Here is a 12,901-nt window from a genome sequence, read left to right as displayed (position 1 = left end):
TCCAGGCCTCTCATGGATTGCAGACCTGATTGCTTGAAAAGGAACATTCAGGGGAAGCTGGAATCCAGCTCAGTGAAGCATGGGAATATTTCTTACTCAACAGCCTCAGAACATGCGTGTGACCCACTTGCCCAGGCTGGAGCAGTCCTGGAGATGATTTACAGGTGCTGCAGAGCAGGGTGCTACCTACATGGCTTGTGGGGCCAACAGGAGTGTGCAGTATGCACGTTTCTGCTGGGCTATGGGGACACTAACCCCATGGAAGGTGCTTTGGGAAACGTGGCTGTTGGTCAATCCACCACCAGACTGAGTGAGGAGCACAGGCTGGCACCCTCCCTTCAGCCCTCCCACCTGCCAAGTTTAAGGCATGGACCACAGCCCTTCTTGGGACAGCCCTGGCACTCACATCTCGCAGGTTGAAGGTGATCTCCAGGTTGCTCCAGAAGTTGTCAGAGAAGGCTGGGTACATGTCCAGCACCTCCAGCAGGTCCTCCCGCTGGATCTTGTGCAAGTCGCAGTAGGTCAGGGCCCTGACGTCCGCGTTGGACTTCCCTGGGCGGGCGTAGAGGCTGATGGGCTCCCCAAAGATGTCGTTTTTCCCTGTGCCAACAGACAGCTCGTTAGGGGGAGGTGGGCACACACACCAGTTCCAGATGTACTGGACCAGCAGACCTCGCCTTGCGGCTCAGGGACAAGGGTATGCCCAGCAACCCTGACCCTGGATGCTGGGGGTTACACCATGACAGCCATCACTGATGGGGAGACCGAGTCAGGGTCAGGGTCAGCAAGCCATACCCTGCTCTCCTCAGTCCTTTGTGGACTCTCCCTGGCTTTTAAGGGGATCCTCCATCCCTGTCCATTCGTGTGGTCACCAGCCAGGTGTTGAGGAATGGATTTTCCTTCTCCAGGACATGGAGAAGTCCTTCGCCCCTCGCTTGCCCCCCTTTGCGCACTGCTCATTGCCCATCACCCTTCACCCAGCACCCTCTGCCCCTTGCCCCCTGCCCCTGCCCTCCCAGAAGGAAGGAAGGACTCCTCCACCTAAGATGGCCACCACGATGTCTTCCCGGAGGATCTCGATGGAGCCCCGTGAGATGAAGTAGAGCGTGGTGAGGACGTCTCCGTAGTGCACCAGGGTGTCTCCGGGCGGCGCGTGGGTTGTCTTGAACTTCATGGCCAGGGCGCGCAGGCAGCCCTTGCTGGCTCCTCGGAAGGCCTTGCAGTTCTGCAGCAGCGTGCGGTTGAGGTGCAGGCAGATGTCTGCCTGCAGGCAGTCGGGAAAGCCCTTCAGCACCTGCGGGGAGCGAGGGAGAGAGGCCGTCACCCCACCGGCCCCATGGCGGCCCGGGCGATGCACAGAAAGCCGAAGCTGGGGACATCTGCTCTGCCCTTGGCTTGTTCTGCGTGTGGCCGGGGCTGGGAGCACTCCCGAGCAATGGGTAATGATAACCAGATCCATCTATTGATGCCCACTGGTGGCATATCCCCCTTTTCATCTTGCCACCCACTAATCTCGGCTGAATGAGAGCACAAACTGGTAACGAGGTGCTGTCCTAATTAAACAGCACCTGCCTGAAAGCCAGGAAGCAGCACGAGCCAGTTGTGCGCAGCAACAGCTAGATATACACGTGGCAAACACCTCACTGGCACAAAAGCAATCGAGGTACAACAATAGAGAGCCAGCTGCTGCCACCAGGGACTCCTGTGGCCAGAGAAACATCCGCCTGGGCTCGGGGGTTTGGGGAGGCAGCACATGGTCCCAGGGTCCCCCTTGCTCTCTTCTGACATCCTGCTGGTGGCCAAATCTGTGACAACCAGACTGGGACTGGCACATACAGCTTGTTCCTGGTTCCATCATGACCTCACTGGCTGGCAGCAGTGCCTTAGTTTCCCTACTGGGAAATCAGGGGTGGACAAATTGATCAAGCACTGGGATGATTGATTGGATTGCATCCTGTCTCAGCAGCATCCAGCAGGAATGGCAGCACATCCAAGGTGCAAGCTCAGCTCATCACAGGGGATTTGTGACCTGGGTTTGCACTAAGCCAGGAGGACCTGTGCTTGGTAGGGTGCCATGGTTTTCCTTCTAGCTGTTGCCACCAAGACCCAGCCCAGAGTGTCTCCTCCAGGAGACACGCTGAACCCGAAGCTCTCCCAGCAGCAAGTCCCCAAAGGCTGTCCATGTGGCAGCAGCAACTAAGGATGGGGAGGCTGAATTTATGCAAATCCATGTCCTAGTGGTGCTCAGGGACAGAGAAGGATCACATCTTCAGGTAAAAGGGAGCATGAACTTGGAATGAGCAGGCTCATGACCTGCCCAGGGCCATGGGATGTGAGTACCAGGTCCCGACTCTCTCCTTGCCTCGTCCTTTTCTCATTCCTCTTGCTGCCTGGCAGCCAGCACCTTTGTGCACCATGGCCATGAGCCGAGCCCTGCCACCCCAGCCCCAGCCCAGGACTCCTCGGCTGAGCCCCCTCCTCACCCCTGCAGTGCCCGGCGCCACGGGTGCAAGCCTCTCCACGGGGCTTGGAGACACGGCGCCTCTCCAGCGCGGCTCCGCCATTGATCCCCCTTTGCTAACAACAGCCGCCTCTCTGGGCTCTAATTAAAATGGATCGAGGTTTATTTAAATGCCCTCCTTTCCCTGCTGCTGAGAGCGGGATGCTCTTTGCTTAGCAACCGGCGGGGTGGAGAGGAGCTGGATCGATACCAGCTCCGCGGCTCTCTGACACCGGCCTGAAAGTGCTCGGCGCCGACGAGGGCTCTGAGCTCCTCAGCAGTGTGCTGGCACCAAACCTGCTCTCCGGCCAAGCAATGCCATCGTGGCCCCAGAAAACCTCTGGGTAGCTGAGGAGGGATGGACAGGCAGAGGGGAAGAAGGGGAAAGGGGGATGCAGGAGGTGGAAGGACAGACAGGCTCTAGTGTCCAGCCTCCCAAGTCTTCTCCTGCCTCCTCTCCGCTGTGGTTGAAAGGATGGAAATGTTTGGGTGGACCCAAAGCCAGACCCAGGGTCGTTCAGGACAAGGTGCCGTGAGGACACGGGACCTCCCTGCCCCGTACTCACTGCATTCATGTCGATGCCGTTGGTGTAGGACCAGGCGTGCTGGAAATACTCCTCCAGGCGCTGGCGCAGGGGATTGGGGATCTGGTGGAAGCGGATGAACTCCTTGACCCGCAGCATCTGGGTGTGGTAACGGGCTGTGCCCGAGTACAGGCGCTGGATGATAGCGGAGACGTTGCCAAAGATGCTGGCGTACATCAGAGCTGCAACGAGAGGGCAGGACAGGGAGAGTGTGAGGGGCTGGAAGGGGCTGCCCAGAGAGGGGGTGGGTGCCCCGTCCCTGGGGCTGTTCAAGGCCAGGTTGGATGGGGCCCTGGGCAACCTTGTGTAGCTCCAGGCCTGGAGGTTGGTGTCCCTGCCTGTGGCAGGGGGTTGGAGCTCTGTGACCCCTGGGGTCCCTTCCAACCCAGACCAGTCTGTGATTCTATGACTCAGCAGGACATGGGGAGATGCACGTCCAGCTACTACCTGAAACCAGCAGGTTTCCAAAACCCCTATCTACCAAGGACCTGAAACCAGTGGGTTTGTGAGACCTGTATTTCTATCATTTCATCCATTTTTCTGTGCTGCAGAGGCAGAGGGAGATGCTCTCAAAATCCCATGCGCTCTCTCTGTTTCTCCCCAGAACAGCCCCTCCAGCCTCCCACGCAGGGATGAGGACAAGGGGGTACTCACAGCCGATGAGCATGACGCAGATGGAGAAGATCTTCTCCGAGTTGGTGTTGGGAGAGACGTTGCCAAACCCCACGCTGGTGAGGCTGCTGAAGGTGAAGTAGAGCGCGGTGACGTATTTGTCCTTGATGGACGGCCCAGAGGAGAGGTCGCTGTCATTGTAGCGCTTGCCGATCTGGTCACCCAGGTTGTCCAGCCAGCCGATCTTGTGCTCCATGTAGGGCCGCTCCACGTTGCCGATGGCGTACCAGATGCAGGCCAGCCAGTGGGCGATGAGGGCGAAGGTGCACATGAGCAGGAAGAGCACGGCTGCTCCGTACTCGGAGTAGCGGTCCAGCTTGCGGGCCACCCGCACCAGGCGCAGCAACCGGGCGGTCTTCAGGAGGCCAATAAGAGTGGTGGTCTGCAGGGGAGAGGTGAGAAGCCCCAGGGACAAGCAGGTGATGAACCTGGCCAAAGGCATGTCTCCAGCGTAGCCACGCTCCCTTTGAAGCGTTTCTAGAGCATGAATCCCCTGGTTCTGGAGGTGACATCTGAAACTGGTTAGGTGGGTTGTGCCACAGAAGGGGCAGTTTCCCTCTGCTGACCAACAAGCTCTGGGATTGCAGGTGAGCCAGCCAGAGCAGCCAGGGCCACCCCCATGTTTCATGGTGGGTCCTCACCCTGACAACCATGCCCCCCAAAACAGCTGCCTTTCACCCCACCCCGCAGAGGTGGTGCCTCCAGGCAGCACAGTAACTACAGGGGCCATCCCACTGCCAACATTTTCAGTCTGGCTGGCAATGCAACCCCAAATTTGGCCTCACTGGTGCGTGGGGCCTGTCCCCAAACTGAGCTCCCAGCCTGCTGTGCTGGGACAGCCCCAGCAAGGGGAGTGGGTCCAGTTAGGCACCATTTTAGCACTTACAGCAGGGTCAGGGTGGCTGTCTGACCCTACTAACTAAAATTCCAGGTCCCAGATGCCTAATAAAAACCTGTGATGCTGTCCTTGTCCATCCCTCTGACCAACCATCCCTCTCCTTGCCATCCACTGTTCATACCAAGCCATCCGTATCCCTCCCTCTCCCATACATTTCTCCCCACCCACCCATGAATCCCCTCCTGTACCTCATCAGAGCCAGAGCGGAAGATGAGCAGGTCGAAGGGGATGGCAGCCACCATGTCGATGAGGAACCAGCCCTTGAAGTAGTGGATGGCGATCTTGCCGGGGTGACTGACCACCTCGTCGTTGATGTTGACGTAGGTGGTGCGGAAGTTGATGACAATGTCCACAATGAACATGATGTCCACAATGAGGTCAATGATGTTGAGGGGGTCACAGGAGTAGCTGCAGTCCCAGTGCTTCTCTTCCACCTGCTCCTCGTTGAGCAGGAAGGCAGCTGAGTAGGGGGTGAAGACGGCTGTGTAGATGACCAGCAGAAGAATGAGCCAGTCCCACACGGCCTTGAAGGGGCTGTAGTGCAGGATGGTCCATCGGTGGATGCGTGGTGCCTGCAGCTTGTACTCGGGAAGGACGTCAGCACCCAGAGACAGCACCTGCCGGGAGATGGGGGTGAGCAGGACACCAGGAGGGAGGTTGGATAACACCAGGAGCCAGGCAGGGCACTCCCAAGTGCTGGTGGGGCGCTGAGGAGCACGCAGTGGGTTTCCTACATGCTTTCCACCTTTTTTGCCTTAATGTGTGTTTGTTCAGGAGGCCCCAAGGTGAGTTGCACACTATGGCTGACACCAGCTGACACCAACATCTGCCCAGCTCCTCATCCATCTCTAATAGCCAGAGCACCCTTGCAAGTGTCTATCTGCTTTATGTCTTTCAGACCCTGCCACATCACCAGGGAGGAAAGTGCCACCTGCCACGTGTCCCTGTGCCACCAGCCCTGTGCCACCAGCCCAGGAGCCCTGGTGCAGGACGCTGAGGACAGCGAGCCTGGAGAGGCACGCTGCCTTGGCCTGGCTCCAAAGGCACCTCAGGCACCTCGCAAGCCTCGCACGGTGCCTTTCATGTCCCGAGTAGGGACCTTCCCCTTGTGCCCCTCTGGCACAGTCATTCTCCAAGCAGGGAGGGCACCTTGGGCCACCCACAGCAAAGCCCAGCCTTGGGCAATGCCCATTTCCCACCCGAGCATCCCCAGGGAGGGGGTGACCCGCAGCCACCAGCATGCAAACACCATCTCATGAGTCCAGGCACCTTCTCATCTTGTCCTGTGTCCCCAGGTCTGTGTCTCGTGGGGACACGCTCACACGGCTCCGGTGGATCCCCCCATGTCCCACGCCTGTCCCGGTTCCCCCTCCAGGATCAATGAGCTCTGAAGCCCCCCTGGGGATGCAATGCAAGGGCCTGGGGGCTGGGAGGGCTGGGACTGCCCTGCTTTGGGTGCTGAGAGGTGGTGGTGGCACAAAGGGGCTTATCCGGAGCTGGGGGTAGCTGGACCCTCCCTGCCTGCCCCTGCCGCTCTGATGTCCCCTGCGTGTCCCCGTGGTGCTGGCCACCATTGCCACCTGTGGAGGAGGGCGAGGGGTACTCTGTGTCCTCTCCTGGCACTAACCCCCTCCCCTCAGCTGCAGGGGAGGGAGAAGGCTTCGCGTGCCCTGAGGCCATGGTGGTGTGCACCCACCACGATTCTGGCACCAGCTCTGGAAGAACAGCCTGACCCTTCCCACACCGCCAGCCGTCCCGTTCAAGGGCTTCCCAAGGGCTCCTGTTGCTGCACCCCGGAGCAGATCCAGCCCCACATTCCCATCCCACCAAGAGCCGCCGCTCCCATGTTCTGCAGCCCTGGGACATCAGTGGGTCCCTGCACCTTGGGGGGTGCCCCCAGCTCCTACCTGCCTGCAGCTTGCCCGGCGCCCTAGGCGGCAGCTGACCCTCGAAGTCCGTGTGTCCACCATGGAGGCCCCCAGCACCGCACGCCCGGGCAGCGACCGGCACGGGGGGTGCAGGACCGGGGCCATGGCACCCCCCAGGCGGGCGCTCGGCCGGGCGGGAGCCACGCAGCAGCGAAGGGCAGTGGGCAGCCCGGCGTGGATTAATCAAAGCCGGTCGATGCCAGGGCCCCGTGGGGACGAGAGCGCCAATGGGGCAGCGGGAGCTGCCGACGTCGCTGCCAGATGGAGAGGGAGGGACTGGAAAAAGTGACCCAAACAGAATCGTTGTGGAGGGGAATGAGGCACCGGCTGGGCTTGGGGACCGGCTCCCACGGGCACGGTGGGGAAGGGGACAGGGTGATGCTGCTTGGCCCTAAAGCTCAGGTGTGGCCAGCAGACCTGAGATGGGCACCTACACCTCATGTCTGGGAACACCAGCAACACTCCACAGCTGAATCCTCCTGCTCTGCCCGGCCGGAGGCAGCTCTGTGGGGCCAGTCCTGAATTTGGGCCCCCAGATGCTGCTCCCTATGCTGGGACACCTGCCCTGCCCCCTCGTTCCTTGCTCCCGGCACCTGTCTCAGCAGGAGCAAGAGCAAGTCAAGCCCTGTTGTTTTCCATGCAGGAATCAATAAAAAAAGCCACAACCCGAAAGATTTGAGGGAGAAAATGAAAAAGAACCCCCAGAGAGCATCCAAACCCCCATGGGGCCAGGGAGCAGCTGCAGCCTTGTGCCTCTCTGTCCCTTGGGCATGGGGAGGGCTGCGGGTGGCACCCTTGGGTGGCCTGGGTGGCCCTGGAAGTCTCCATGGATGGCAATGCCGGGTGTCCCCGTGGTGATCCTGCTGGGTGCCCCTTCCCTCCTGCACTTACCGGCTTCAGCTGCAGCCGCAGGCTCATGGTGTGGGGTGCTGGGTGCCGGCAGCGGGGTGCTGGGTGCCAGGCGATGAGCGAGGGAGTGAGGCAGCCGCAGGAGGGAGGAGGAGGAGGAGGAGGAGGGAGGGAGGAGGGAGCAGGGTGTGTATGGGCTGTGGGTGATGGAGGGGGAGGCTCCCACAGCCCTGGCTAACCCAGGCTGTTGCTCCTGCCCCATGGAGCCCAGTGGCCATACGCCTTCCTCCTCCCTTGCCCTGTGCTGGGGATGGATATGGGGTGGGAGACACTGAGCTGGGGAGGGGGGACCATGCCAGACCCTCAAGCACAAAGGACTGGGCAGGATCAGGCCCATAGTGCTGGCTGCAGGCAGGCACTGACCCAGTGTCACTCCCAGCACGTACACTGACACAAGTCAGCCCCCATCCCCATCTCCAGCACCCTCCTGCCCAGCTCCACCACCACCTGCTGTCTATGGGAGGACCCCATCCTGGTGCCACTGACCCCATGGCATCCCCATGTGCCTCCAGCCCTGTCCCAGAGCCACAGCCCTGGCAGGCTGAGCCTGGCACATTCGTTACACTTGTGACCTGCCCTCCCTGCCTGCTCCTGCGGGGCCAGACTGCCCGGGCCAGGCTGCTGTCTCCCCTCCCATCAGCTGGTATTTTTAGCGGCTGTTGGTGTCTCGCCGCTGTCTCTGCCTCTCCCCTGAATTATTTAGCAGCCAGGAGCCACAGCCTGGTGGGAGGCACAGGGACGTGGGGGTGAGGACAGGCAGGGTGCCAGCGTCTCCCCAGGCCGTGGGGAGATGCACCAAGGAGGAGAGGTTCATCCCGTCTTATCGTGTCCCACCCTGTCCCGTCCCATCCTCCCTCCCATCCTCCCTGGAGAAGTGCAGGGGTAAAGGACTTCTGTGGGTGCCACAACCTCCCATCACCCCACAACCAGCTCATGACCCCGCACCACATGGCCGGTGCCACCGCGCCAGCGTCACCCCGGCGCGCAGCGGTGGTCCCTGGCGTACGGGTGTCCCCTGGGATGGGGACAGGAGCATGGAGACCGCTCACTGTCCTGCTGGGGCATTTGGGGGCTGATCCTGAACCCCCAGTTGAGAGGGACTAAGTGGGTTTGGGGATGAAGGGGACAAGCCAGGGGGACACCAAGCCTAGAAGCCGCCCCATGCCATGGGAAGTGGGGAGCCCGTCTGCTGCTGACGGAGGCTGCGAGCCTGAAGGTTTGTGGGCACTGTGCTGGGGGGAAACCCTGCAGAGCACCCCACTCCCATGGGGCAAACTGTGGCATGTGGGGACTCTTCTGGGGCCAGCTGGCTGCGCCTCCATTCCACTGGCCCTGGGCTGCTGCTGGCAATGGTGTCCTGCGATGTGGTTTGTATACCGGGGCTCTCCCGTGCCTCAGTTTCCCCACTGTCAAGAGCTCCCAGCCCAAGGCTGCGGGACACAGCAGCACCTTTCACACACGCTGATGTCCCTGTGCCCCTCACAGTGCCACACGTGTCCCCGCCGGGACGGGCAGTGCCGCGTGTGTCGGTGACAGTGCAGTGCCACCTGCTGTCTCCCGGGGATCCCGGGGCCACCCGTGCTCCCGGTGGGGTTCCCCGGCAGATGGGTGGTGACTGGGGGTCTCCATCCCCGGCACTGGGGGGCAGGAAACGGCGGCCAGAGCCTCCCAGGCCAGGAAGCCACATGCACACACGAACACACACACAGCGTGTGGCCCTTCGAGGCCACTGTCACACCATGAGCAGTTCACACCACTGTTCTCATGGCCACAGTTACCAGAAATACTCATTTGAGGGGAAACGCCACAGGATACTGGCACCTCCTGGGATGGGAAGTCCAGGTATCCCTTCCCTCTCCCCTCCTCTCCTCCAAACCCCACGGGAATGGCTGTGACTGTACCCCAGCAGCAGCAGCACCACCCCACCGCTGCCTCGGTGGCATCTCACTGCCCACATACCTGTGTGACCTTCTCGGTGACGTTCTGGGTGCGCTCCATCACCTTGTGGGGAGCAATGATCTCGATCTCTGTGGTGGAGCCCGAGCGGTGCTTCTCCAGGTTGAACTCCACGAAGTTGAGCGTGAACTGGGGGATCTGGCTGATGGTCCGGTACTTCATGAGGTCCGAGTCTGAGGTGGAGTTCGGAGGGTTGGGTTTGACATGAGAAGCCTCTGAAAGAGGATGGAGAGGAGCATTGAGAAAGGCACTGTGAGGAGGAACCAGTTCGCAGAGCCCTGACCTCGGTGTAGGAGATCCAGGAGCTGGGGACCACCGCAAGGTGCCACCAGAAGACACCAACGTCTGCCTGGCCATAAAGGCTGGGCTTCTTCAGGGTGGCTCAGACATGGGATACCCAACCTGAGAGACCTGAGGGGGGGGCTGCTTTTCAGACACATCACCCATCTTTTCACCATCAAACCTCCTTCAGAGGGCTCAGACCAACTGTCAAAATGCAGAGGCATCCAATGCTACTCCTGGAGACTGGTGGGTTGGAGACCAACCCCAGTGAGACCCAGGAGGGATGCCAAATCTGGCATGAGAACAGGTGAAGGAGGAGGTGGGTCTCTTCCACCCCTGCATGCTTCAGCCTGACCAACACCACTCCTGAGCTGATCAGCCTTGGTTTTGGTCACCTAACTGAACCAGGAGCTGGATGTTATCCCCACTCAGATGTATCCTCCACCCACAGGCTCCAGATAGGGAGGTCAGAGCTGTAGTGGGGCTGGGTCCCGGGACCTGGGGGACCTGCCTCTCTGGGTCCCCCCAGCACAGGACCATGAGGTGGCCCAGAGGCAGTTGCTTCATGCTCAGGCTTGTGGCAATGTGTAGTCATAGAAGGGAGCTGTACCCACACCCAGGGCTTCAGGAACATCCCCAAGCACTGTACCCAGTGTGTCCCCACCTCTCTATCTCCTACCAGCAGGACAGGGGTCCATTTCCAGTTTCCTGCCCCTTCTCCCTTGTGCTCTGACAACGACCTGAGAGTCTGACACTATCTGAAGACTCTGTGAAGGTGCCCAGTTGGCACTAGCCATCCTGCTGCCACCCTTCCCTCTCTCTACAGTTGTGTCCCCTCCTGAAGGTCTGTAGCTGTGTGAGGATCATGCCCCCCCCCGTTTTCTCTAGCCAGACACCGCAGATTGATCTCTCTCCATCCCCAATTACTGAGGCTTCTTGTGCCTGACCCTCATCTGATTTGTCATCATCTCCCTCACGAGAACAAGAGCTCAGGACGTGGACACGGTGGTGGAGATGTTTCCTCCAGCCCTACAGAGTGGCCTGGCCGGTGTCTCATCCACCTCCCACGCATGGACACAGCTCACCTTGCACACGCCAGCAGACCCCTTCCCTCCCTCCTGGGGAGGTGGGTCGGCACCAGGATGCCCCTCACGTGGGGCAGCCAAAGGCAAACTCACGCGGCCTCACATCTCACACGCAACACCACGGGTGGCTCTGCCCAGGAAGCAGGACCTGCCCACGCAGGGAATCGCATGGGGAGCAGCGGGTTTTGGGGAGAAGACCCCCAGCTTCTCTCCACTTTGCAGAGGGAAGAGCAGTGCAGGGTAAGAGACCTCCCCCCCGAGACGTGCCGGGGCATCACCCAGGACCGTGGCTCCCACAGTAGGACCGACAACTCCGGGGTTTTTCCCCTACCTGAGTTTGCCCTCCTTTCCCTGAATTTTCTCTGGAACTCAGACCTCGCAGCCTCAAAGTTGTCCAAGGAGGAGACCCTGCGGAGGCTGTGGAAGCTGCCCCCGGGGCGAGACCAAAAGAAACCCCATGCAGAGTACGACCCTCGTGGGCCCGGCAAGGGAGGCTCTTGTTTCGGGGACGAGTGTTGTAGGGTGGGGTCGGCCTCCAGGTTCGGCCTCCGCTCCTTTTCCAGGAGGGATTCGGTCTCTGACTGCACACAGTTCTCCTTGGGCGATGTCTTCAAGTCCCTCAAAATCAGGGAGTCACCACCAGGCTTTAAGACAGCCGGGAGAAAGCGTTTTATTAGAAGGGGTCCTCGCGTGCTGGGGGGGAAGGAGGGGGAGCCGGGGGAGGTAAGAGGAGGGGCGGAGGGCTGGGAAGCGCTGCGGTGCCTGAGGTCACCTCCAGCCGGGACCAGGACCTGCTTTGCGGTGGGGCCACCGAGTCCTCGGGGACTGGGCAGCTCCCACCTGCTGCCAGCTCCTGCTGAGGCTGCGCGGCCGCGGGGCGGGTTGCAGGGCGATGCTGCGCAGCTGGGAAGCAGGCCAGAGCAGAAGAGAAGAGGAGACCCAGGGATGGGCTTGCCTGGAGTACCTGCCCTGCTTCCCCCAGGCATCCCGATGTTCCCACCGCTGGACCTGCCCTTCCCTCACCCGCTGCAAGAGCTCAGGTCACCACTGAGGGTCGGTGCCTGGGGTCCTGAGCTGGCATCTGCAGGACATGATGTGCTCTGCACCAGGAGGCACTGGAGGAGCTGCTGGGCTTGCAAGCTACGTGGTTCTCCCTCTCCCACAGCACCCTTGGCCATCGCTACACCTTTTTCCCTGGACACCTAAAGGGTTTCCAGCCTTCAACAAATGGAGTGTACAGAGCAACCACCTCCTGGGCAGAATTCTGTGGGGCTGTGCCCCCACCAGTCACACCCATGGGAGGGACTGGGACTCCACACGCGTGCCCAAGGCACACTGGGGCACTGCTCACCATCCCTAAGGACCGTACAGCAGGTTTTGGGATGGGGTGCCTGCAGGACTGGCTGCCCCTGCATCTGCTGGGCTGCCTCGACCTGGACCAGGCTCCACCGAAGTGGTGGGTTATCAGGTTGTCCTCAATACCCTTCTTCCATGCCTGTACTCCCAAAACATTGCAGTGCACCATGCAGCTTCGAGCCAGGGGGACCCAGAGCCTTTAGGAGTGCTGGTGTCTGTAGGAGCGACCTACCCAGTGCACCTTGTAGTGCTACAGATGCCTTCAGCTTGCAATAAGCACAACCTCTGAGAAGACAGGCACCTTTCACCTCATCATACCTGTCATTTTGGGAAGCAGCTGTAGCCAGGCTGTCTGGATACACCCAGCACAGCGAGACCCCGGTGCCCAGGGACATGAGAACAGAGCAAAAGTCTCCTGCCCCAGCCCCGTGCCTCCAGCTGCAGCATTGCAGGAAACAGCACGTCTTTGCCTGGAGGTACCTTGAGCACTCGTGAGAGTCAAGAAGCCACCAAGAACAGCAGTCTTGAAGGAGATCCCACCAATGGTTTTCCCATCTCATCATGTCATCATGACAGCATCACCCTCTCTGGGGGAAAGCACGCTCCTTGCTGAAGGGCTAAGCCAGCGCTGCCTGTCCCCTGCCAGGAGAACGCGGGGAAACGTGCCCTTCCGAGGTGTGCCTGCAAGCCCTGCCAGTCCCTGCTCACACCAGCCCTGCTCCAGTCTCCTG

General features: G+C 60.6%; 1 protein-coding gene across 1 annotated transcript in view; it reads right to left on the bottom strand.

The window, feature by feature from the left end:
• KCNH6 (potassium voltage-gated channel subfamily H member 6) overlaps positions 1–12,901 on the bottom strand; it is a gene marked incomplete at both ends in the record, with an annotated part of 30,880 nt that overhangs the window by 3,714 nt on the left and 14,265 nt on the right. The window contains 6 exons of the mRNA XM_084275637.1: positions 407–600; positions 1,042–1,294; positions 3,067–3,266; positions 3,739–4,138; positions 4,843–5,271; positions 9,451–9,662. Of these exons, the coding sequence (XP_084131763.1) occupies positions 407–600; positions 1,042–1,294; positions 3,067–3,266; positions 3,739–4,138; positions 4,843–5,271; positions 9,451–9,662 (1,688 nt within the window). The remainder of the gene's footprint in view (positions 1–406; positions 601–1,041; positions 1,295–3,066; positions 3,267–3,738; positions 4,139–4,842; positions 5,272–9,450; positions 9,663–12,901) is intronic.

The sequence above is a fragment of the Gallinula chloropus genome (genome assembly GCF_964237585.1).
Source record: "Gallinula chloropus genome assembly, chromosome: 26".
NCBI lineage: Eukaryota > Metazoa > Chordata > Aves > Gruiformes > Rallidae > Gallinula > Gallinula chloropus.
This window is presented reverse-complemented; position numbering and strand designations above follow the sequence as displayed.